Genomic DNA, 26,969 nt, shown 5'->3' with positions numbered 1-26,969 from the left:
TATATAGTTGGTCACTTGTTCAGGTTTGACTGTATATCAATGGTAAGGTGGTCCCTAGTATTGGTATAATCATTACCACAATAAGTACAAAAGACACACTGTTGCCATTATCATTTATTCTTCCTGCTGTACAGCAATTGAACTTATTTCTACCTCATAGTAAACTCTCCATATATCCTGCTGTACACTTCATAAAACAGAAAATCTGTGTTCATCAATAATCAACCACAACATAACCCCATAATGTCATAACCTCCAGGATTTAAAAAAAGGTATCCGTTTAGTGAAACAATAAAAAAAGGTGTGGAAGCTAACCGTAGCTTGTACCAAAACAAAATGTTATTGAACAGTAGCAAGAAAGAACCATACAACAATGATAAGAAAGAATTAGAGGCTAAACAACTACTTGTGAACACTTACAAAAAATAGTGACAAGTCCAGAAAAATGAAAGTGCAATATTAAAGTCAAAGTCATGGCTGGACTTACAAAACTTAACTTGCTAGAGAAATCCAGAGAAAGATAATGCTCTTAGGTCATGTTTTGCCATAACTCCCAGCTGTACATTACTCAAATCTTTACATAACCAACTCTATCACAGTATCTTAATTCTAACATTAAGCATCAACTGCTCAGAGACAACCCAAGGGGCCAAAGTGAAACCAGAAGTTCTCGATTTCAAGTTTCAAAATGCAAGAACAGTTGAAAACGTAACACTTACGTACGCCAGTGTCATAAGGCTTGTCAAACAATAACACAGACAGTCTAATTCCAAATATGGGTCACAATTAACCACTTCTATAGTCTTTCCTAGTTCATGTATTTTCAAGTTCAAGAAGTGGTAAGGCTTTACAAATAAAGTCTGCCCCCCATACGGTTTGCAATTTCTGACTTACAGGTAATACCAATTCAAGTCTCTCTCTTGTTTGTTTGAGACCTGCAGAGATTCTCCAAACTAACAATTATAAAGCCTACCCATCTGCATCTAAACTGAGAGAAATCTGTACACCCCCCCCCTGAAATTTACAGGAACATAGTACATGTAAGCCTATTATGATACCACTTAAAACGTTACAATAAATATGATCTCGTTCATCTTGTTTTAATCCATTTTTACAACCCTTCTGCTGCAACATTACAAACACCATTTTTGATGGTCAAGCCTTTTCTTAACACAGTACAGGAAATGTTTTTCATCCTTAAATGTTGCCAAACATACAATGTACACAATGAGTGTTTGAAAAAAAACACTCTTTCTGTGATACCACAAAACTTTCATAAAGAAACCTGTTCTGAGATTATGTTGCTTAGTGCTGAATACGCGAGTCTTTGGATTCTGAAATGACATCTCCTTGGTTAAGCCAGTGTCAATTACTTTACTACATAAGACTCCAAGCTCTAAAGGACATTTTTGGCAGCAATACGACCAGAGTCCTCGTGATCACGGCATGATTTTTAGGGACTGGCCAATGTTCCCATGTCACAGAACCCCCCAAAGTTTGGCGACCTTTAGGCGATTAACAAATTTTGCCAAAGGTCGTCAGCAGTGTGACATTGGCTTTAACTTACATATGAAACATAATACATCCAAATACAGCAAAACAGCCAGATATGACGTTTTACATTTAACCCTCATCCACAACGTCATCAGTTTCTCTGATAAGACATTGCATCCCCTCAACATAGAAAATTGCAATCTTACACTGCCTCGTACTCTACTATGAACATTAACACTTCTTCCCTTATACAGTCACTGTACAAACTTACTTCAGCATGATGTTAGCATTAGCACTTAGTATTGCAAATGAAGATGTAGCAATGATTCCCCTACATCTGTTCATTGGCATGGTAGTCCAGGTCAAATTGGTAGCTTTTCTGTCAGACTTTTAAGACAACAATACATAAATACCTTTGGCCTTTCAGTTAATGCCGCCATGCCATGGGTAGGGGAAACACTGCGATAAGTGAATGCTATGCCAGTCTTTACAGTTAATGTTGCACATGACTTTTCTCAAAATATAATAATATACTCTATGGAATGCCTAAGTACACACTTTCTCTTCCATTACAATTTACATCCATTACCAAACACAAGGGCCTCTTTTTCTTTCTTTTAACAGACCTGCTTTCAACATTCCGACATAATTTGCAAACTGCTAATTTATTCAAGAATAGAACAGTTGCAACTGAACACTATCAGCAGAAACCTATTCCCCAAGCCTGCCTAACATCTTGACTCTTAACCAGTCGTGAGTATGCTAATCAGGTAGGTGTGTTTGGGGTTTGTGGTCCTGCCACTCTTTGTCTTCAGGATGATTGGACAAAACCTAGCAGACTATTGCTCAGGCTAGAGATTCAGATGTCCACATGCATGCAGTGGCGTGCACAGTCTCTGGTTCCCTCTGAAATCAGCTTCTGCCTCGTTTCAGGCAAATGCTTTGGCGTGTCTACAGGACGATGGGGCTCATCAGACTCCCCGCCGTGGTGGTGGGCTGCCCCAGGGTGGGGGTGGGGCCGTTCTGAGACAGGACGTTGACTAGAGCGGGGATGCAGTTGCCTGGAATCAGAGTCCCTGTTTGGAGAGGAGAAAGGAGTTTACCTCTACATGCAAGCATTTGGTTTTCAGAAAACATTCAATTTGTGACTTGCAAATGTGTAAACACAATGTCTGGAAAAACTGGTTTAGATTTAAGTCCCTTTGACAGATGCCACATTCTACCAATCTTATTATCGTGTCACCGAAAGTTACCAACATTTTGTAATGTACTTAACGACCACAGCAAGTAATGGATGACATCTGCACCCTTATTAATTTTCTCCTGATTCAACACAAGAACACAAGAAATTTGTGATCTAACAAAAGAACACAAGACATCTTGTTTTTCCAAAAATACATGTATCAAAAATGGTAAGAAATATTGTGTGATAGCCTTGAGTGCACACTGTAGAAGTGGCAATAGTTCGGTAGTTGTAGAAGTGATGTCACTAGTGTGGTAGCCTTCAGTGTAGTTGTAGTGATACTAGGCTTTTCCACTAGTGTCACTTTCTGCAACTTCTTGAAAGTTGAATACAGGAACAAAAGACTTGTTGGCCATGATTCTGTGTTTTGTCGCTTCAATTCTTGTTACAAGTCTGCAGGAGATTTCATTCTTACATTTACTTGCTGTGGCCTAATGGTATTACGCAAAGAATTGTCAAATACATCCCTATCTATGTGTCATTTTCATACATGTTTCGCTGAAAATGAACTCACCGACAACCTTCTTGCCCTGTTGAGTCTTAATTCTGACCACCTGCATTTTAGACTGGCTGCCCGGCATGGACACCAAAACACTCTCCACTTTACTCCACACCTGCAAAACACCAGTCCAGTTAACCTCAACATACTACTGGCAGTATAATATGTATGAAACAGTAATATGTGTTTGAAGAAAGGACATTTTTAAGCTTTAATGTATGCTTTATTTCAGGGATGTCCCTGTAGCTCAACTGGTAGTAGTCTCATAGTTGAGCTTGTAGTTGAAATTATTTGGTAACTGAAAGACCCCGGCTCAAATCCTGGGCAGGACATCTCGGTTGCAGCTGCACCCGTCTTGTGGAAGGGACATAAAATGGGGGTCCTGTGTTCTGAAAGGTGCCTCAAGCATGTTTAAGGGGAAGGGCTAGCGACCTGGTGTGTTACGCCATGAGGCGCTTTACCAGGTTTTCAATACAAACAGACAAACAAACAAACAAACGTACAGAGTAGTGATGAGAGTAACTCTGGTCTTACTTGAAGCACTGAGCCAGAAAGGACATGGTAGGTTCTCCGTCGCAACCCAATCTCACAAGACAGACCTAAAGACACTCGCTTGCAGTTTCCCCTCCTGGCAAATGGATAAAAATTATTCAAATATGGAACCATTACAGCTATCTATTAATGCTGCCTAGAGTACAACATCGGCAGCAAATCACAAATAACATGGAGGTATCATAAGCTTCATCAGTTTGTACATTTACAGCTTTCTTAAGAAGTGTTAAGAAGTTAAATCTGTACATACTAGACACATAAGTCAAGGTAGATGTAGTAAGATACCACATTCCTATATCACTGTATTTGTATTTCTTTCTTTTATTCATTCATTCATCATACTTTTCTTTTGGAAAGTTATGTGCTGTCTTGAAGTACACTTCAGCCAAAATTATTTTCAACTTCCAAATGAATTAATGAATAAAACATCCATTGTCATCACTTGACCACTGCTCTGACCACTATTAATTCCCCATTTTGATTGGCTGATTGATTGATTGATCTGTACTTACCAGTAGGCATGACTACATTGTGCCAGGGAGGAGTTGTACTGAGACACCCAGTGAGGCTCCGCTTCATCAGGGGTCACCTAAGGACACATATTTAAAAAATAAATGTTCAGCTGAGACTGCTGCTCAATGTTGTAAAATGTACATGTAAGGAAGCTCTGACATCCTTGTTTTAACTTATCAAAGGGAAAACTGTTACAAGAGATTTGGACAGCTATTGATATAAAAACAAGAACCTAGAACTAGAATGATTGACACATACAATTTTCGACCATAGCAACATTATATCTGATATTATATGGCTACTCAAAAAGATCACAGGCTATTAGAGAATATCATTATGCTGGAAAAATAAATCCCCCTGCTTTCCAGATGTAGAGTCAAACCTGGATTCAGCAACCACTCAAGGGACTGAGGGAAAATGGTTGCTGAGGACAGGTGGTTGCTGAAGTCTATGTAAAAATGGACAGAACTGTTTTGATGCGGCTTGTGACTGGAAGTGGTTGCCTGTGCCAAGTGGTTGCTTGACCTGGTTTGACTGAGTGTATAATTGTTCTAAATTGAAGCAGTGATTTAAAAAACAGAACATCTTTTCAGATACTAATGATAAATCAAATGAAAAGACATTAGGTATGAATAATTTTGATGAATAAACTTATATATATATATATTTAGTGTAACAAAATTTACTGTAAACAGTACTTTCCTAGTTCACACATGACTGAACGCTACCTGCAGGTTTCACTTCCTGGTTGCATCCAAGTCGGAACTCTCACAAAATACACCTGTATACAACTCACTATTCTACTCTATTTGGATACAGACTTGAACACATCTCTTGAAACAAACATTTTTGAGGGAAACAAGCACTTTTCTACAGCGTCACAGCCAAATGTTTTCGTAAACATACATGGTGACCTTGTTATGTCATCTGAGAATATTTGCATAGGACTATACCATTATCAAGGAAGCGGGAAGGGGAAGTCAGGCTTTTATGAAAATGTAGTTTTTCAACATAAAAAGGATGTTATGGACGTATAAGCATGAAAAATGTGACATATAATGTTTTAAAAGCAGAAATAAGTGTGAACAAAAGGAGAAAAAATATTTCCCAGTCCTCATTTTTGAAGTTCTTAGATGTGTTTTTAAATGTTGTGGAGTGTAATAGCCTGCACAAACATTTGACATGTGATCGACATCCTCATACATTATGTCTATGTTATGTTGAGCAGGGTTTCAGACCAGGTAAGAATTTGTAAGGTTGTACTTTGAATTCGTGCATAATATGGACAAATGAAAATGTTGCAGACTAAAATTCAAGTCGACAAAAAAAGGAAGTTCTGCCACAATCATTTTAACATTCCTTGGCCTTTGAAAACAAAAGTAAAAAGCACTGTGAGCTCTATACTGCACTCCAGCATAGCCACAAGTGAAAGTGACATATTATCTATTACGACTATGCAAGAACTGAAGGGTTGTCTTGTCACTGGCCAGTGTGTCCAGACAACTTGGACTGGTGGCTGAGCCCCTTAACCGGCAGGGGCTATCCTACACTGTGTGCGAGCACATGTAGAATGCCATAGTCTGGTTGGGCCAGCACGGGCAACCGTGTGGGCCCGAGATCTTGGTTAGTCACCAGTCCAAGTTGTCTACACAACTAAAGAAGTTGCACCACGCTTATACCCAGCTCACAACACTATGAACAGACTGGAAACTTCATATTTCAAACTGGAAACATGCAAAATCTAATTTGTGACACATAGCTGGAAACTTGCTTAAGTTTTCCAACTTATAGTTTTCCAACTTAATTGATAATATCACTCAGTATTGAATGATCTTAAAACTTATGTCGATGAAGTCTACACTTAGTAACAACTACAAAATGTAGTGCCACTAACAAGATTTTCTCAGTGAATCCTTTAAAATCATGACCTAAAACTGGTTAATAAACAGTAAACTCACTTTGTATGACTGATAGTGATTGATTACATCTTAAATTTTACACATTCCATGTGGCATTGAATGGCCAAGACTTCGGGACACGAGATCAAGAGGTCACAGGTTTGATTCCTGGCAGTCCTGGCTAGATGTTGTGTCCTTGGGAAAGGCACTTCCTCACTCCACCCAGGAGTACAAATGGGTACCTGACTTCGGTTGAGGAGGTAAAAGGATGTGGAAGGAGAGGGTTGGGCCCCCGCCTTCCAGTACTGTGCCCTAGACACAGTGGATAACAACCCACGACCCAACAGCCTCAAAAAGGCAATGAGACTACCTTAAGTTTACCAACCTTTTTTACTCCTTCAAACTGTACTGTCTAGTAAGTGCTCTTACCTTCTTGTACTTTTTCTTGATGTTCTCCAGGTTTTCGTTCTTCATCTGTTGGCCAGTGTTGGGCCTGTGCACGCCGTACAACTTCCGCCTGCCGGACACAGCCTTCACCAGCACTGCCATGCACTTCATGTTCCGAACCTGATCAACACAAGTTAAACTTAAAGGCAAACAGTTCTTTTTGTTAGGGCCCAAAAATAGAAATTACAAAAATGCTGAAATCTTTATAGTAGTGACATTTACCAACATTGTTTAACAAATTTGCATAATAACTTCATACTTTTCGGATTCTAAAACCGGGCAAAATCGTGCCGTACGATGATCCCATTAGTTTCGCGAGTCTACACTAACCCAACAACAGCATTCATCAATTTTCAGTGAGTTCTCACATCACAACAACGTCATATTTTTGCATCATGGACGTTGCTATACATTGTGATAGTGTTGTTTGAACTAATCATGTATAGAAATGACTACATATATTGATTGTCAAAATCCGATTTGTCGGACCCTAATAAATATTGCTTGGGTTTCCTTTAAGGCCATGTTGATTTGATTCTATGGATGACATCCTCCAGGGACCCAAAAACTGATGCAGGCGTGCGAATTAAAAAAAAGTTGTCCCCCCAAAAAGTTGCCTGCATTATGAAATCTACATGGTCAGGAAGGATGAACAAAACTAAACACAGAGTATGGTACACCGAATAATAGATTCTTCATTTTCGTTCTTTCATATCTTCTCCTTTGACTATGGCGTCCAGGCCATTAGTTTTCATTTTCCGAAATATTCTTTTGCAATTTACAGCACATACTTTCCCATTTTGTAGCTGCTTTGTACGACTTACAGTATGGCTGAAAACTTCTTTCTTTTTGTTGGAAACGGACAAAAATTGATGCGCGTGCAGATGTGATCAGCAGAGAAAGCAGTTTTTGGTATGACCAGTGCCCTTTACAAAGGACATGACAATCACTCAACTTGTACAAAACCACATTTATTTTTTATTTAGTTTTCTTCTAATACTGTGTAAGGAACCAAGCACACAGTTTGTGCAGCTCACGTGGTAGCAAACCTCTACGGTAGGGTAAATTCAATCATGTGCTTAAGGCGTGAACTTTCCCTCCACTGACCTGTTTGGAGAGGTAGAATCCTTCCTCATACTGCACAAGTTCCCGGTACATGTCTAACGCCTCCTTCCACGAGACTCCTCTTTCCACACTTAACTGTGTGGTAAATACAGCAGAGAAAATGAGCAAGACATTTCTAACAAGCACACATGCACATGTGAGTGTTGGCCTATATTTCAGATACAATGTACTTCAAACTTTAGAGCGAACATTGGAACATTCAATCAATCTCTAGAAAAACTGACGTGTCTAAAATGCAGAAAGAAGGGCATTTGGGGCACCATTGTGCTTCTACTATTTCCTTCAATCAACTTCTACTGCTTTAGTTTCTGGCATTGTGTAGATGGCAATCTTCAAATTTTGCTGCCAGTTTTAGTACAATACCGTCACATATCATACACATTATTGACAGACTTAACAACAACCATTACTTCAAAGACACTAGTGGTTAAAGAACATTTTGAATGCTAATCAAGCAGTACTGAAATGAGAAGAATGAAAGGGTCTTACAGTGTGCAGTTCCACTAGAGCCTGCTGGGAGGCGCTGCTTCCCTTGAACCTCTTGGTCTCCACAAGCCTGACGTGATCGCCGCCTGAACCCAAGTCTGCTCAAAGACAAAGCAGAAAACAGAGACAACTATTAATATCGACAAAAATGTGACAAGACAGAACTGATAAAGCCAGTACATTCATGACTTTAGTACTCAACATTTGCTGTGAAACTGTAAATGCAGAAATGTTTGCGGGGATTTAATTTCGTGGTAGGGACAAAATGGAGTGTTCGCGGTGGTTTTGAGTTCGGGTTTGAAGCAATAGTAGCACTACAGTCATACAATGGAACGGCTTTTCGTGTTGGTTTTATGTTTGTGGGAAAAGTTCACCGCGAAAATCGTGAACATAAAACCACCATGAACATCTACAGTACTGCATAATTACTGTGTAATTCAAAAAGCAGTCGTCCTCAATTGAGGTGAAGCTTTACGCTTTTTCAAGTAGCTAGTGGTAGTAGTGCAATGTGGCTTTACTAGGGCTGCAAAGTCAAGTATAATGAGATGGTTTTAATTTTTATTAACTATTTCAAAGAAGAATCAAACTAGTGGCTCAGTATCAGTGGTGATGTTGCAGAGGGAATTACTCCCATGTACATGTAAGGAACTACAATCAAGAAAGTAAAATTAAAGAAGTGAAAACAATTTCAAGACTCTACTGTTCATGCATCAATTATTCAGTCATACGGGTTACTTTGGACAACTTTTGTCTTGAAAATGTCTTGTGAGAATTGTTGCCTAGAATAATATTAGAAAAAGCACCAGATATGACATGCAGTTCATAACCGCCTCAAACAGGTTCACAAAAACGTTAGAAACGACTGAACAATAGCCCACCGAGGATGCCCATGTCGTATCTGCCGTCCCGCCGCGCCCTCTGGATGACCTCGTGTAGCGTGTCCAGGAAGTATGCGAACAGACCGTTCTGAAGATTCACCGTCAGACCCAGGATTCTGTTCAGGAACTTGGGCATGCTGTTGTAATCTGAAAGTAGGAAGTCAACAGCATACCGTAAATCTTGAAACGTTTGCTGTCGTTTTATTTTCATGGTGACCTCTCCACCTAGAACTGGGGTCTCCCAGTTACCAAGTACTGTAATTGGACCCAGGAGCTAGGGACATCACTGCTTTAGAAAGCACCACCATTAAAATCAAAGGGTTCTCCAAACTGGCCAATTTTTCAACCAACGTAGGTCATACATGTAGGTCTTTAGCCCTGCTACAACTTGCTTAAGCTGTGAATGTTCAAACCTCACCTTTGTCTAAATTGGGAATGTTGAGTCTCTCGTCCATGCTGACTAGCCCTACTCCTATCAAACCATGTAGGATATCTGCAACACAAAGCAAAGAAGGCAATCAGAGATGGCAGACTTAACGTCCTTATCCACACTGTCCCAGACACACACACACAGAAAAACACACACACACAGAAAAACACACACTCAAAAACACACACATACATGCGCCAAAAATAGTTACAAGCAACTGGATAAAATTTTGAAACAGTCAGACATTTCAGATAGCATCCGCTATCTTTCGTCAGTGACTAAGGGACACATACATGTATTAACACGTACAACAAACAACTAAAGACACACATACATATAAGAACATATACAACACACACACACACACAAAAAGAAAACAGACAATACATGCACAAAGTCACTTTTTCCCTTTACAAAGTATCATCCCTGAAAAGACTGCAAAATGTCATGTTGCAGTAAAATGAGAAGGATGGTTGCTGAGCCACAGCAAGACTCACCATGAAAGAAGTTTCCTTGGTAGTCATCAGGAGGGGGTGCAATGGGAGGTTCTAACCCAACAACAGCCTTCATCACTGCCTCCAGAGCTGTTCTGCCATACTGAAGAAAAAAAGACAAGCGTTATACACCAATAGTGAACACCTAGGCCAAGGAACTGACTTATCACTGAACGATTGTACACTTAATACACATTTAAAGAACTTTAAGCTTCTGTCACATAACTGCCCATGGCCTCCCGACCTTCTCCAGACCATGGTTGGGAGTTAAGCCCCTGTCACACATAGCCGACCATGGTCTCCCGACCTTCTCCAGACCATGGTTGGGAGTTAAGCCCCTGTAACACATAGCTGACCATGGCCTCCCGACCTTCTCCAGACCATGGTTGGGAGTTAAGCCCCTGTCACACATAGCTGACCATGGCCTCCCGACCTTCTCCAGACCATGGTTGGGAATAAGTCATAAGCAAGGTCATCTGTGGTTGGTAGTTCATGAGCTCGGCTACTCATCTTTTACAGTCGTCAGAGCCAGCCCGCTATGAATTTTGACAAATCAGAGTCAAGAAAGTCATATTCTTTATCAATGCAATCAGAGGACCGAACTGGAGCTAGAATAGGATGGATTCCAGGCTACTCCAAATCAAGCGCCTACGTTGGATGGGGAGTAGTTGGGAGCAAAGTCGTGGGAAGGTTCTGAATGTGTGACAGCAGCTTCAGAGGATATGCAAGGTTTGAGTGAGACTGAACAGTGAAGCTTACTTTTGTGTCAATGTTGAATCTACTGAGGTCCCTGGCCTCTCCAGCCCTCCTGTCACCATGGGTAAGGGCACCCTAGAAATAAACCATGAAGAACGTTACACATGATGTCATCCATCCAGATGCTTGAGTTTACTGTCATCTTGCGCATCTTACTACCTGGATGTCTAAACTTCATTGACATATCAAGTTGTCATATCAATCTTTACAAGCTCTATGGTTGATTTTAACATCTATGATACAATTCTTGGAACAACAAAAAAGATCACAAGTCTACAGCACTTGTGTCAGATAGCTGAAGAAGACCAAGTGATTCCGTTGAAAATTCTGGTCAGTCCAATTCTTTGAGTTGAAGCATAGCTTAATTTTCATTAAAATTATAAAGATGTCAGTGTTTTTAAATCAATCAAAGTGAAAAGAAAGACATACCAGACTTTCCAGCCTTTTGGCCACAATAGAGGCAAACCTCCTCTCTCCTGCTAGCTCCGAAATCAGGAACATGTACTCTGGTGCATAAACCTGGTTAGAACGGTGTGTACGGCCTGGAAAATAAACAAACAGACAAGAAAATAATGAGTAAAGCATTCTAAATCCCTAGCACCAGGCTACATATGCACAAAAACATCTTAACCATTTGCCTAATGTTTTAAAGTTGCATGCAATATTTTTGTTTTATTACTAGCCAGTGGTTACAAAAAGAATTGAAATAGACCTTCATGTACTTCATGTAGAAAGGCCAACACTTGCAAGCAAATTTGTGTCTTTAACTTTAATCATTTTAAGAAGCTTCTGTTGCCATATGGTACCAAGTGGGAAAATGCATTATACAGAATCAGCAAGAAACTCACAATAATGAATAAAACAAGAAAATATTTCACAAAGGTATGAGATCTTCAATTTCTTGTTTAAATTCCTTTATTATAACAAAATGTAAAGGGTTTAAGGAGGGATAATCCTTATATGTGATTATGAATTTAAAACTGTTTCATTGAATTTAAAACAATTTCATTGGTGCTCTGTACAACAAGAGCAAATAAATAAATAAATAAATAAATAAACAAGGCATAATTCAGCCCATGGCTGCCAGTCCAATAAACCATTGATTGATTGATTGATTGATTGATTGATTGATTGATTGATTGATCAACTGATTGATTGACTTACCAAACTGCTGGATGGCCCTGTCGGCGCTCCACGGCAGCTCCAGGGTCACGTGCACGCGGCGGCGCTGGTTCTGTACACGCTTGTCCGCCTGCAGAGAAATCCCCGAGCTGGCAGCCTCCGAGATGATGGCAATATTCTATGGCGGGAAAACATGACACAATCAGAAAAGATCTTCTACAAGACCTAAAATTTCTAGGGCTGTACATGTGTACCAGTACTCAGTACCTGAACAATATCATGAAAATCATTTAGGTACAGGTCCAAAATACCGGAACATCGATGTACACATGTACCAGCACTGTACCTGAATAGACTTACACTAAAGTACATAACTTGTTAACATATGTACATGTATTTTGTTACTAAAAATTGTTATGTCTACTTAATGGTGAAAATTTAGAACTGGAGAAAGATTAAAACCTTGTATGGACATTAAAATCAGCACCATCTACTTTGATTTGAGATGCGTTTCTCTGCATAAGATACATGGTGTCTAAATAAACATTATAAGAAAGTTGTGTAAAGTGCTTTTCTATTGAGGACACAACGTCTAGCCGGGAATCAAACCTATGACCTTTTGATCTCGTGTCTGCTCACAAAACCACTCTGGCATTCAACGCCTCATCATGTCTCGGGTAAGATTCCATTTTAGTCTGAGGTAAGAACGATAACCACAAACGACTGATACCTTTTCCCCGTCCATGAAGCGTTGCTTCTCTGTTAGATTCAGGATCTCTAGTGGAACGTCTGACGCACTTCTGGACTCGTAGCAGATCATCCCTTCATCGTTGCTCACCACACGTCCTTTCCTGCCCGTCATCTGCAATCAAGGTATCGTTTAATAGTGGTTACATCCCTATGTTCTGACACCCCTTAACGGTGACCCTAATCCTTACATAGGGGTGTCAGGACATAGGGGCACTGGAATATACATGTGTGGGGGTGTCTGAATATAGGGCTGTACCTGAGTTGTATGATTCTCATTTTAAAAGAGGGCCAGGTAAATGACATGATTACTAAAATCTTGCTTGCTTGCTAAAATCACTGGTCTAAAAAATGTGACAACAAAGTTTGAACCAGTTCTGTTCTTCTATCAAGGAAGTATTCAGCTGAATACAACAGTAACAAATCTGCTGTTAAGGTAAATGAGGGAAAACCTAGAATATGGGCTGGCCATCATGACTTTTTTCTACCCCCAGCTCTTATTTTTGTTCCATTTATGTTTTATAAATTGCTTTTAAAGTGTGTGAATCAATCAAATCAATAAAAAACTCTCTCCTGTGAGGAAATGGACAGCTTACCTCAGCCACATTCTCTGGCCCACCCAGGTCATCAATAAGTTCATCCAGGGTGTTTGGAGGAAGGATCCCTCCCAGCTTCTCTATCCTGTCCAGAAGTTCCCTCTTCATGGCCTGAGCCTGGTCAGCTGCGTCCATGCTGCTGAACAGAGGGGCTACACAGGACAAAACAACACCAGTGGTCAGCTGTAGTGATGCTGAAGTATGGAATAGAACCAAGCATTTTGAAAAAAAATAAAATGTGACCCACATCCCTGAAGGGACCTCGGGTATAATCTTTGGCTGTTCCTGCAACTGCACGGCGGCCTCGCCACGGCACACATTTTTGGCCAAGCACACCGGGTCACCCCTACTCTTCTCAATAAGTGTGTTGGGTACTTTTATGTGCAAAGGTGTGACGCTTGAGGCTTATGCCCGAAGCTCCCTCATACACGGGGCCGCCAGCTTTACGTCACCATCAAAAATGACAAATATCAGTCAACTATGAAGACCTCCGAGTCCTACCCACAGTAAAGAAGAGAAAAATTGTGGTGCCCCAATGGCCAAAGAAGCAGAAAGGCCAAGGGATAGCTGAGATGAGGTCAGTTGTGCTTATCCTGCTTTTTCATCTTTTACATCTGCTTGGAGATTAATGTAACCTACACCTTGGACAGTAACCTGATACTCTGACTTTGGAATAAAAACACACTTAAAAGTCATATCCACTTACTGGAGTCTATCTTCGACTGGGATGCTGCGTTAGCTATGGCTGTCTTCCTCAGACTGTTAGCAGACTTGGGTGTGGAGCTGTTGGAACCATCTAGGCTTGCTGGGTCCAGAGACTTGCTCTTCTTCAGCTTCTTTGGCTTGGACTTTGCTTTCTCCTTCTTTGGTGGTCTTTTGTCCATTCTGCTCAGCCAGGGGTCTGTGGAGAAAACATAATTTTTCATTTTGGGGTGGTTTAATATGCAGTAGACAGAAAAAAAGGAGTTTTTATCTTTCTTAATTCAGTTTTCCAAATAGATAAACAGAAACAAAGAATAGCATGGCAGGTTACAACAGGACACAGTTGTTTTTATCTTTCTTAATTCAGTTTTCCAAATAGATAAACAGAAACAAAGAATAGCAAGGCAGGTTACAACAGGACACATGAAGTACCAGAAAAACTGGTTTAATGGCGTTTACTTTTTTCCTTGGACCTTTGCCCCAACGGTAAGATAATGACCTACCATCTTCGTCCGATCCTGCCCCAAACGGGTTAAAGTCGTCGTCTTCGTCAGAAGAACCGTGATTCGGCGAGAAGAAGTCGTCCTCGTCGCTGTCCACGTTGTTGTCAGAATCCGATGTGGATGAGTCTGAGTCGCTGTCAGAACCGCCGGATGCTTTGTTGTCCATCTTCCCTTTCTTGGAGGACAGCACTGATAGAGGACTGGTGTCTGTAAGGAAAGGTTATACAATTATTTGAACGGTTTCATCAGAATGGTCTCTCACAGGGCAACAAAGTTCTTTCAATGAGTTATTACCAAGCTGACGTTTAGGTGACCATCTGTCACCTTAAGCTTCCTCGAGGCAATACCGACTGATTCAGCTAGGTGTCGCTGCTGCAGTGTGAAGAACACCGTCCCCAAAATAACTGCTTTTATATCATTCCTCATCATAGTTCATGACCGGACTGAAGGAGAAGTAAAACTAGTCGGTATTACGCTGAGGAAGGTTAATACAACTTGAATATGATTACATTAAAAATCTAATGATTACAACTTGATTAGGACCACGAATTTATGGTAAAATGCACTGGAAAAGTGTCACAGATTTGTGAAAAGTTTACACCCTACCACCTGTGCAATGGCCTAGTAGGTAGCGTTCGCCTTACATACGGTAGGTCGTGAGATTGATCGCCGGGCGGGTAATACCAAAGACTAAAAATGGTACATACTGCTTTCTCTGCTTAGCATTTGGGAAAGAGTATGGAAGTTAAACACGCATCATTACCAGCGGACCAGCCCCCTGCTGTAGTGACCTGCACAATTGTGTGGCCCAAGGGCTACAGAAATGGAGATGGGCGCCACCCCTATGCGTCTCATCAAGGCGTCTGGGATACTTTTTTTTTACACCCTACCTCTCTTCCTCTTCTCCCCAGGAATGGGGGTGTTGTCAGGACTGCTGCTTCGGCTGCTGCTGCGGCTGAAGTCCAGACCAAAGATGTCCGACAGCCGCCTACGGTCAGGCGCCGGGAAATGCTTCTCTATCAGTGTCTGAAACACTCCCCTGGGGCAACAATTACACCAAACCGTTAGTCATTTCATAAGTGTTAGTCATGAGGAAAAGACCAGGGAAGGTCTGCGTGCCGTTTTCTGTGAGGCGTAGGGAGTTAACTGTAGCCAGCTTTCTTTAATTCAACATAACATTATTTGTGCAGCGTAATTGGTTGCTTTAATTCTACGTAGCACGTTAGTTACTATTCTGAATGCACCATCATTGACCAATTATTCGTACTGCAATTAAGAACAGCCAGAAAGTCCGAAAAGGAGCATCCAGTTGTGTCAGTATTCACAGGCTAGTTTTACTGCACAGTCCATGAATACAATGGAGTAATCCAATGAAATAGTTCCCAAAAGCTTTCTCGATAATAAGTTAAGTCACTAATTGTTTCCAGTCTTCCTGAATTTACCGTTAAACGTTGCCAGGGTCCTCTCATGCAGACCCTCAGCAACAAATGGATCATGCATAAGCTTAAGAAAACCATAAAAATCACACTTTAAGTCTGTTGTTCAATTTTTTTCCAAACCAAAAAAAAAAATAGGCCCCCTACTTTGCGGTGGAGACAAAGTCGTTGAGTTCCCCGCCCTGATTCTCCAGCTCTTCTAAAGTCCTGGCTTCTCCAGTAGACTGTAGACCAATTACGATGCACTGGAACATAAACAGACAGACCAAGCCTTTAGAAAAACAGACCAATGCTTTAAAAACTATTCAGACTGATCCCCTCAATTGAATGGATATGTTTTTCCTGGAATTATTGTAGAGTGAAACATGTTTCCACAAAGCACAGTGGTAGCATCCTAACTACATAGCTTCAAACAACGCTTGCAGTTGGATGTACAAATGTTAGGTATGACAGGTCGTTCAGTGCAATATAACCAGCTGCTGCTGTGCCATGTGTCCTGGTGTATTACACCGAAAGGCAGTTATACCAGCTATACAGATACAGGACTCAAGCTTTCCTTTCCTTACTACTGCAAAAATTTATCTTTTCACTACAATTCCCGGTGCAATGGCCTAGTTGATAGAGTGTTCGCCTTGCACGTGGTAGGTCGTGAGTTCGAACCCCGGCCGAGTCATACCAAAGACTTTAAAAATGGTGCATACTAGTACTTTCTCTGCTTAGCACTCAGCATTTGGGCAAGAGTATGGTAGTTAAACGCACATCATTACCAGAGGACTAGCCCCCTGCTGTAGTGACTTGCGCAAATGTGTGGCCCAAGGGCTACAGACATGGAGATGGGTGCCACCCCTATGCGTCTGGGTCACTAACTTTAACTTAACTACATCGCCATACCTTGCCACTTTTGACGGCCTCGCGGGCTATCCTGACAGCGGGCTTGACCTTGGAGGCGATACAGAGGTACTTGAAGAAGCGCTGGTGTGCGGACCAGAACTGGCCCCACATTGACTTCCTCATGCGATGCTCTGCGTCGATCAGCTCTGCTGCCTTCTGGAAGTACTCCCTCGCATCGACCCACTGGATAGAGAACATACATACATGTATCCGTACTTAGTCTAGTGACCTCCATGCAAAAGTGGAGGTTTTGTTTTTCATTGTGTTCATTTGTGTGTCCTTCTGTCTGTTATTGTGTTAACACAATAACTCTAAAAGACCTAGGTGGATTGTCTTTGATATTTGGTATGTGGGTAAGTCTAACACAGGCTCTCACGGTAGTATACACTAAAAGACTATTATCGGAGGTCAAAGTTCAGTTCAGTTCATCCTCTTTTTAGAGGTGACACAAGTGTTTCCACAAGTTCCTGTCGCACATGACAGATCGAAGTTCCTCATCTTCAAGGCCAACATCCTCTTCGATTAATTTCTTTTTGTTTCTTTTATGTCACAAAAAGACACATATTATTACTTGTATTCAAAGTCTTCTGTCTCACCAGTTTGACTGCAGCATCGTACATCGTGATGAACTCGTCCTCCAACGGGATTTCTTCAATCTTGAAGGAGACTCCGGTGAAGCTCAGCTGCCGGGCCATGTACATTCCACGCAACTTCATATCCATGGCAACAATCTCCATAGCACCCACACCCCTGTGAGTGAAGGGGAACAAAAAATTTAGATACTGAAAATTCAATTGTTTTTGTGATGACTTAACTTCGATACGAGAGAGAAAAGATTTTTTTGCAGCATTTTAAATGCGAAGTTGAAACAATTCTGTAGTACAGTAGCGATACAATAGAAACGGATATTTGGTGTGTCATATTTTTTTTATGGCAGAGAGGTCACAGCAAAAATAAAACCACTGCAAACATTTTAAGATTTACAGTACGTTTCTAAAGGACACTGCTTATTTCTACTGTTCACTTTGTAATACAAAACATTAGAGACAAAAAAAGCATCACTTCTTTTTACAATTAAAAATTCAGAATTTGAGGAGTTTTGTGGTGCAGATTTCTTTTATCACGATCAGTGGTAAACTATGTTCATTTAGATTTCGTGAACTAGTAGTTAAACATTATACGTTTAATACATAAAATACAACATCATCTACTGGCAAAATATGGTACCCAATTTTGGTGGAACACAGATAAGTTACCAAGTATCTGTGATTAATGAAATTGTAAACAGTACAATACACATGGACCACAAGCAGCTGTTGTTGGTGTCGTGGCCCACACACAAAACAATCTCTTTTGAAATTAAAAGCCGAACATTAAAGACAATGTTAGAAAGATGAGTACCTTCTTTCCACAGCTTGAATGAAGTCGTTAAATTCCCTAAATGGTGTGCCCTCTCCCCAGATTCCCAGCCGAGACATGTACGCCATGTTCTTTGGTTCTGAGGCTCCTGTGGTAAACAAACAACAACAACAACAATATTGACTAGTCTGTTTAGGCTCTTCAAAAAATCAAACACAAAGAGTGGAGGCAGAATAAATGTTTAGCTGCAATAGCTTTCCCTGATATGATGCAATGTACCTGAAGTGATTTCTAGTTGAAGCAATGCAAACCACTGAATGTACAATGGTTCTACACATAGTTGTAGCTGTGATACTGCTGGTGGAATGCTTGTAGGCTGTGTAAGTAATCTTCCCCTCACTTGCCCCGTTTTTAGGAATCAAGTGCGTAATTTTATTGGATAGAAATACAGAATGCAAACTGTAAGAATTAGACTAGTTCATTCATTTTCCTAGGGAGCTAATTTCATGGTGAAAGGGGAAACCTTTTTTTGTGGGCGCTTTAAGTTTATGCATGGTTGAGGCAATTCTAGTACAGTAGTACTACTAATACATTGGAAATGCATATTCATGGTGCTATGAATTTGCAGAGAGGCCACAGCGAAAACCATATAAACAAGGTTGGCCACCACGAGGCCCAAAACCAACCTTAACCATCAGGTCCACAACACCTTCCAACATGCAAAATATCATAATGATTGTAATCCATCCAGAGGTTCTTAAGATATTGTGCCGGACATGCACGCACACACACGCACACATACAGACCAAAAATACACCCCAATTTTTCATGGATGCAATAAAACCACTGCAAACATTTCAAGATAGATAAATGAAAATTTACAGTAGCATGTGGCATGTGCGGTGAACACATGTACAGAACAGTTCAAACCTGTGGCACTAGCATAGACAATTCTGGCTTTAGGCAGCCTGTTCTGCAGCTCCAGTACAGTAAGGCCAGTTTTGGTGGGTTTGGAGGATCCTACAGGACACAAGTTCTTCGCCTTGTGACATTCGTCAAACACAATCTGAAGCCTAGTCAAGGGTGATAACTTCAACACATCACATAGCAACACACACATAGCTGACCATGGCCTCCCAACCCTCTCCAGACCATGGTTGGGAGTTAGTTGTAAGCAAGGTCATCTGTGGTTGGGCGTTGGTCGGCAAGGTTGCTTACTAGTCTTTAAGATTGAGGATGCCCCTACCATACTGTACTGCGAGGAGTTCCACTCAACAATTATACTACTAGGAAAAAAACATATTTTTGAACACCTCAAGGGATTAATACTAGTTTTAGAATGGTAGCAAGTATTCTGAGTGACCACTGAACTCTGTGTTTCTATATAATAAAAGTATTTGGCAATGGCCAACTACATATTTTTGAAAGCAGGTTCATGTTCAATTGCAGCGAAAAGGATACGACTCCATCAAAGTCCTCCCCGCACCAGTGCAGGATCTGCTGCATCCTGGTACGATACTTGCCGCTACCCTGGCTCTCACCAATCAGGGAAGAGTAGGTGGCAAACGTGACGCCTTTCTTCACCCCGCCATTCTCCTTGGAGGAGATCTTGGCGTGGTACTTAAACTGGAATAAGAAAAGAAAACAGAACAGCTTTGATTTTCTATGTATGAAAAAAACAAACAGAATACTGTTAAAAAAATGATTACTGTACATTCAGTTATTTCTGCAGGAACTTAATTTCAGCAGTAGACGGGGAAAAGACGTTTTCAAGAAGGTAGAAGGGGCAAGGACGAGCTTGTGGTTGGGACAATTCCACACTACAGTTGAAAATGCTATTTTTGGTGTCATCAATTCACAGTGTTTTAAGTAAATGCAAGTAAAAACTACCTATGATACTACTTTGGGTACAATCTACCTACATCGCTGATATCTTTTGGCATTACTCTACATTGTCATCAGTAAGCACAAAATTGTATACGTAATTGGCGGAGAAGTGGTAAAATTTTGATTATATTGCCCACCTTGTTCAGTGAGTGAACTGACACTTTGGCACCGATATCTTTCAAGTCTCTCTCTGCGTCCACCTTTAGATCATTGGAAACACTCAACCTGCAACAAAAAGTAAGAATTGAAGTTTGAACTAACTTTTTAAATGTTTTTCATGATGGTTGCATACGAAATAAAGCCGATGTTGAACATATAGATTTTCTCCTGAAGTTGGCCACTGTCACAAGAGGTTCAAACTGCAAATGTTAATCAACTTATGTCATACTTGCACCACGATAACATAAAATACGGGTGCTCGATTCCATATTTTACGGTATCACATAGGCTTCCATCATATAATTCGAACACACTTTGCGTGTATCGCTGTCAAAAATCCAAATACCATATTCGGAAGGATTTGGAATTGATGTTCTTACAATTTTTGTTCAGACACCAAATTTTCTCAACTGCTGGTGCATCATGCATTGAAATGCGTGCTTTTTAGGTGGGTATGACCTTCCAGGGTCAAATCCCCTCTGACCTTCGGCTGTTGTGCCATCCAGCCTGCGGTCAGCCTGGTATCTTTGGTGATACGGAATGAATGTTGTATTCTCTACATACACAACATGTCAACACCCTAACACTTACCATAACGATCTCTTCCTTCCCAGGAGGTAGTTCTCGTAGATTATCCCCGCTATCGTTCTGCCTTTCCCCACCCCAGCGCCATCACCTGAGAAAGAAATTGCACAAGGTATAACAAGTGGAACATTATATAAAACCTGAAGGAATTACAACAAAATACAGACTTTTGACCCTACAAAGTGAAATGTATGACAAAAGGGACTTGGAAGTTGGAAGAGTTTCTTTTTCCAATATGCTTTCCTGGAGCAATGAGACAAGGTAAAGCAGCTATTCTCTACTGAGGTGAAGCATGACGCTTTTTCAAATAGCTAGTGGTGCAATGTGGCTTTGGTATGGCTTGCATATATATCCAAGCACACCGGGTCACCCCTACTCTTCTCACTAAGTGTGTTGGTTTCTCTTAAATGCAGAGGTTTGATGCCTGAAGACCCCATCCAGCTAGCTTTAGGTAACTGTCGAAAACCATGAATGCAATCCTTTTCAACAGGTCCAATATGGGGCCAACCCTGAGATCAAACCCCTGCCCACGGATGCAAGGAATTCGATCCATATGGCGAAACATTGGAATTGTGCTACCACTTGTGTCAAGGGCACAATAGAAGAGGATATAGCATCACGACATGTGCATGTATTACCTCTTATCAAATTAATCAAATAAATTCTCAGACAAATATCCAAATCTCACCTATGAGGAAGCCAGCCCTCTCCCCACTGGTTAAGAAGATCTCGTGTTGCTGACACGCGTACGTTATTGCCTCTAGTTGCAGCGCCGACAGGTAGCCGTAGTCGATGATGTGCTCCGGGATGGCCAGCTTGTACCACACGTCTGGCGGCTGGACGCTGGACAGCGAACTCGTCTCCACGACGGAGTCCGGATGACCGACTCCAATGTCCACTAACAAATAATTCAAAATGCTTCAATAAAGATACACTGCCAGGCTTCTCATTGTTAAACAAGCAATTGGGAAAACTATCTGTATCTGTATTTATATATGACTCTAAAATTCTGTTACTATATGTACTAACTTTCTAAACAAGGGCTAAATTAACAGTTTTCCTATTGTTTAACTTTAAGACTGAGAAATGTCAGGAATCTGCTGCATATTACATTTGTACTGTACCATACTTCCTTTACGTATGTCAGTTACACAAATATTTACGTCTAGGTGCACCCACAGTCAAAAATTAGGTGCACAGCTAATTTTATAGAGATACAGATACAGCTCCAATTTCGGGTGCACAAAGGTGCAGATGCACCCAGTATTTCGAGCCCTGAGTGCCCATGAACCCAGTATTTCGCACCCTGCTAAGGTCGGTAGATTTTGTAATGTTACACTGTGCTTACATTTACTGGGGGTGTATTCAGCATACGTCTCTGCCACGCCCAGCTCTTCCTCTTCTTCTTCCTCTTCCTCTTCCTCTCGATGTGCTGTCTTGACGACACTACTGGCAGGCTGATGAGATATAGAGGACTGGCCCTGAAGTGATGGAAACAAAGGCATAATTTTAAAAGAAAAAGGGAAGGAGGTCAACAATGTATAAATTTATGGTATTTGAAATGAGGGAAGGCAGAAAATCTCAGACTCGGTCTATGATCAAAGCTTTCTGAGATTTACAATTAGAAAAACCTATTTAGGGTTTTTGAACAACATCAGTGTAAGACTAAGACTTTTATTCTTCATCAAGAGTATCTATGATAAAAACAACTTTGCCACAGTAACTATTTGGGTTGATAACAATATTTGTGTATAGGGCATATGGCATCAAGAGAAGAATTCCTGATGAATAATAATGAATAACAAAGCATTTGTGTTATTGAGACACAGCAACAAAAAGAAACTTCAGACGCTGCCACTGGTTACGCTTGACAATTAAAAACATTTTAGATGAGTTGTCATACAACTTGAGGAAGAAAAACACAGTCTAAGTGTGGTGGGTTTTTTAACATACTGAGTGTGTGGCTCTCCTCAATCATGAGCCTGCAAACATGGGACCTCTATTATCATCCTATTTGAGGGCGGGCCAAAGCTAGGCACCCATTTACTGAGCTGAGTGACGAAATTTGGACTTGTCAGGGATTCGAACACAGTACCTCTAAGTTCAACAACCCTAACCAGCAGGTCACTGCGCCGGCTTTGATACATTAATAATCTACAAAGATAAACAAAAAGAAATTCTTACAGGAGTCGGTGAGAGGCTTCTCATCTTGATATCTTCATTAGCCCATAGTCTTGACACATCCTTCCCTGTTAGCTCCTTCTTCACACTACCATTGGCTGCAGAGGTGACCGTGTGACTTGATGCAACATTTCCAACAGAAGAAAAAACTCTACTCCCTGCTGTAGACCCTACCCCTACACTACTAGCCGATGCACGCTGCAACGCGTTGCTGGGGAGCGTGCGAACGTAAACGGACGCGGACGAGTTCGGCCCAGCCGTTCTGGGTAGGGAGATCACTTGTATGTTAGGCGAGGATGATCTTGGTACAGAGACACTGACGACATTTCGTGACGAGGCTTTGTCGGACAGCAGGCTTGCAATTAGTCTGTTTTGTTCGGTCTTTGGAATCGTTGTTGCCATCGGCCGCGTGACAACTTTGGTGACGGGAGGTTGTTGCCTTAGAACTCCCATCGTGGTTACAGGCACGTGAATGACCCTCTGACCGGTGGTTGCGTTGGTAACGACCGTGGCGGGGCGGGTTACGACAGGCGGTTGGGTAGCTGTTATATGTATGACACGTGGCTCTTCCTGAAGGGAAAGTAGACAGATATAGGTTACTATGATAGGAGATGACAGTAAAAACGTTAACATTGAAAGCGTGTGAGACTGTGAGCTGTATTTGGGAAAACACTTGTCAGAGAGAGAGAGGTCCATAATTTTGCAGACTGGTATTTGGACCGTGTGTGCTAGAGGAAACCTTCCTTAGCAAAAACCTGCCAACCCTAGCCTTTACTTTCGTCGACTGCTAGCAAGGTACTTATCAATCTGACATTTGAGTGATGAAAATTCACACAGAATCCAAGACATAATCAAATCAACATGGCCTAACAGGAAACACAATATAAAGATTTCATGTAAAAGATACCTTCTTGTGCGCTTGTACATGTGTTACCAAGGAGGTTCTTGGTGTTACTGGAGCAGGGTCGTCTCTCAGGGCCATGAGGAGTGGGTCGTTGTTTGGGTCCATCTCCAGACCACTAACTGCCATGGCCTACAACAACAACAAGGTAACAAATGAATATGATTATAAACACATGTCTACCGAATATTTCAGATAATAAAGCCAAGAGAATAGCTCACATCATACAGTATAGTTATATATGTGTGAATTATTGAAAATCAGATGTTGGATAGGTGGCTGTTTAGCCATAGCTGATGCTGTATAGGGCTGATCATGAATGTGAATTCGGATTTTACCATAATGGTCAATACTGACCAAAGGGGGCCATATACATGTACCGGTATTAATGTTGAGATGGATACCCTTTTACGTAGAGCATAATCAGTTTTTATTCAAATTCAACGTAGAGTGTAATCCGTGAAGTCTACAAATAGTAAATTAGTCGGTACCTGAATTTAGCGTAAAGTGAAGTCAGCCTGCCGAATTCTATGTAACATTTAGCCATAGCCTTTCAGAAGTCAGCATTAAGCGTTGTCAATACATCCCCATGCAGGACCTCTTAAGAGTGTAATATAGCAACTACACTGTATAAGAGACTACTAAGTGTATGTTTTTCAATGTTTTTCAAAGTCAACGAAACATGTGTTGAATAGTGCTGACTGCTGATTCATGAACTTTAACAAAATCAGTATGTAAAAAACAGCTTGATGGGAACTATATCCGCCTACTTCGTGCAGGCCTAGAAATTTCATGGAGGAGTTCTCTTGTCACGTGACTTGATGTTGATTATCACGTGACAAGAGACAGTCATATACAGGCTTGAGATAGTGACACCTCCTGTCCCTATTTAAGGTACTGCGTTGTCTGTGAATTTGGATCGCCTCCCGAACACCCCTTGAAAACCAGTCGGAGTCCTGATCTAGCACTTTAACACTGTCCCAGTCTATCTTGTGTTTCTCCTTTGCAATGTGTTCTTCCATGGGTGATAACAAACAGCTGGGTCATGATGTATCATGACTACCGTACCTGAGCCAGCACACTGCCTGGGTCCGCTCCTCCATCTGTCCCTGACCCCTGACCGGCATCTGTCGGAGGGTTGAGGATGTCGTTGGCATCAAACGCCAGCCCACTCTCGTCTAGTGCTGCCGACAGGAGGTCAAATGAACTGTCACCCATCTAGAAAAAAACACACATAATACATCAGTTATATTGAAGAGTACAGTAGAGTAGACTGACAGACAGACAGAGAGAGTAGAGTTCTTTGGTCTGGTAGAATTATAGATTTTGGTTTATACCAGTTTCAATTCACTGCCATCAAAAATTCTTTTTACATTGTGCAATATGCTACTACTAATGCTAGAGTTGCCTTTTTGATGGCAATTTCTTATATGCGTTGTATACTTTACTTCTACCTTTCACCAGTGTTATATGAAAACTGTTAGCATTATTTTGCATAGTTCATCGTAATGATTGTCATTGGAAATGGGTGAAATACAAGTGACTTCTATTCTAAAAACAAACATTTATTTGAAATACTTAGTACCATCAATATAATACTCTATGTTAAATTCAGGATAGCAGTGGCTTTGTATGACGTTTGACTTCAGCAGGCTGTCTTCACTTTATGCACCGATTACAGTCTACCATATATCTGATGAGTCAGACACAAACTGGAATCAAAACAGCTCATTACCTGCTAGGTAAAGGGACAATTGCAACTCCCCATTCAGAGGAAACAAAGGATGCATATGTTACTATCTCAACCACTTCGGTTTTAGATTAAAGTCTAGGTTAACTGCTGTGTCATGGTTGCAGGGTGAGTAATGCCTGCTTGTATATTAGAAATCTTTCAGTTTCATTTCATTTGTTAAACTGTGTGATAGGAAGCACTTTAATACAGTCTTAAAATTAGCTTTTCTGGTGATGCTATGATATTTGAATAGGAAAATATGATATTGGTAGCTTTGGATGTCTTGCCTGGATCAAAAAAGTTCAATGTCTTACATGTTCAGGGTGGTGGAAACAGATATAATACTGCGGGACAGGCACTTTCCGTTCTGAAATTAAAAAGAGGAAGCAGACATACTGACTTTCGAAACCTCCGGTTTACGACTGGTATCTTCGTGAGAAAAATGCGAGGGGAGGAAATCCGATGGATCCAAAGATTATGCAGTCTATGATGTCAAATGAAGAACAGATCGAACCTGTAGATTTCCCCTTTCATCTGAGAGTGGTGCCTCGTGGTCTCTTTATCATAAATGGAAACTTATAGTTCACTGACTCATTTTAGCCAAACAAACATGCGCACGTGGAAGTGAAATCATGACTTCCGGGTTGTAACCAGAAACACCGAGCTATTCATCAGTTTCTGGTCTTACCAAGGGGGACAGAGGGTGGTTGTGAAAAAGCACGGTCGGCCTGAAAGTCGTTTTTACTGGCAGGACTTCGGCAGTGACGGGGATCCCGAATATAGGCAGGCATGGTTGTGGTAACAACGCAGCATTCGAGGGCAGTTACGTGTGGTAACAGTCTGCCGTGAGCCGGCAAAACACACCAAATTCACAGGCGATTCTTTTCATAACTAGGGCATGAATGATGATTCCGATCCACTCAAATGAATCTTTGACTTCTTATCTCACGATAGGTGTAGCGTGGTATGTCAGATCGCCTTACCTTTCGCCCTCTAGCCAACCTTCCGCAGCAGTGTAAAGCACGTCGCCATCCTGTGCTCGAGTGACCATCCCGGCCACCATTTTGTTCTTATTCTTTGGACCATTACATTCTTCCCCGGGCGGGGGCAAAAATATTCATACATTTTATATTTCACAGTAATGTTTACTTATATAAACGCAATTATAATGCAAAATACAGCACCTATAAAATTTTAGGAAACTAGTATTTCAAAATGACCAGATATGGTATATTTTGTAACTTAGTAACGATGGATGCTAGGCTTCTTGCAAATCCTACCCTATCATTATATACATTAAAATGTCCCACGATCTCGAATTTTCTCGAAAAACGTTATCACGTGAGCTTTCGT

At 41.1% G+C, this 26,969-nt stretch overlaps 1 protein-coding gene across 1 annotated transcript; it reads right to left on the bottom strand.

The window, feature by feature from the left end:
* Positions 1-101: 101 nt before the first annotated feature.
* On the bottom strand, positions 102-26,724 carry LOC136440725 (protein strawberry notch homolog 1-like). Its single transcript, XM_066436830.1, has 32 exons — positions 26,600-26,724; positions 24,953-25,102; positions 23,891-24,016; positions 22,987-23,553; positions 22,151-22,238; positions 21,491-21,700; positions 20,809-20,893; positions 20,196-20,283; positions 19,633-19,797; positions 19,102-19,237; positions 18,214-18,319; positions 17,409-17,562; positions 16,813-16,995; positions 16,069-16,166; positions 15,376-15,524; positions 14,486-14,692; positions 13,987-14,181; positions 13,281-13,432; positions 12,668-12,799; positions 11,980-12,115; positions 11,245-11,357; positions 10,819-10,890; positions 10,063-10,162; positions 9,554-9,628; positions 9,136-9,282; positions 8,261-8,355; positions 7,754-7,846; positions 6,629-6,766; positions 4,301-4,377; positions 3,771-3,864; positions 3,252-3,351; positions 102-2,570 (listed from the first exon to the last, which is right to left on the bottom strand). Exons 2-32 carry the CDS (start codon positions 25,100-25,102, stop codon positions 2,446-2,448), a joined length of 4,356 nt encoding a protein of 1,451 aa, XP_066292927.1. The 5' UTR covers positions 26,600-26,724; the 3' UTR covers positions 102-2,445.
* Positions 26,725-26,969: the final 245 nt, after the last annotated feature.

The sequence above is a fragment of the Branchiostoma lanceolatum genome, chromosome 1 (genome assembly GCF_035083965.1).
Source record: "Branchiostoma lanceolatum isolate klBraLanc5 chromosome 1, klBraLanc5.hap2, whole genome shotgun sequence".
Lineage (NCBI taxonomy): Eukaryota > Metazoa > Chordata > Leptocardii > Amphioxiformes > Branchiostomatidae > Branchiostoma > Branchiostoma lanceolatum.
Note: the sequence above shows the minus strand (reverse complement) of the source record. Positions and strands in the feature narration are given on the sequence as shown.

Excerpts from the sequence above, each read along its gene's own strand:
- LOC136440725 (XM_066436830.1), bottom strand. The coding sequence starts at position 25,102 with ATGGGTGACAGTTCATTTGACCTCCTGTCGGCAGCACTAGACGAGAGT. Across the intron at positions 19,798-20,195 it reads CAGTTCACTCACTGAACAAG|TTTAAGTACCACGCCAAGAT; the intron begins GTGGGCAATATA and ends TTCTTATTCCAG. Across the intron at positions 15,525-16,068 it reads GACTTTGTCTCCACCGCAAA|GGGAGTGTTTCAGACACTGA; the intron begins GTAGGGGGCCTA and ends TTGTTGCCCCAG.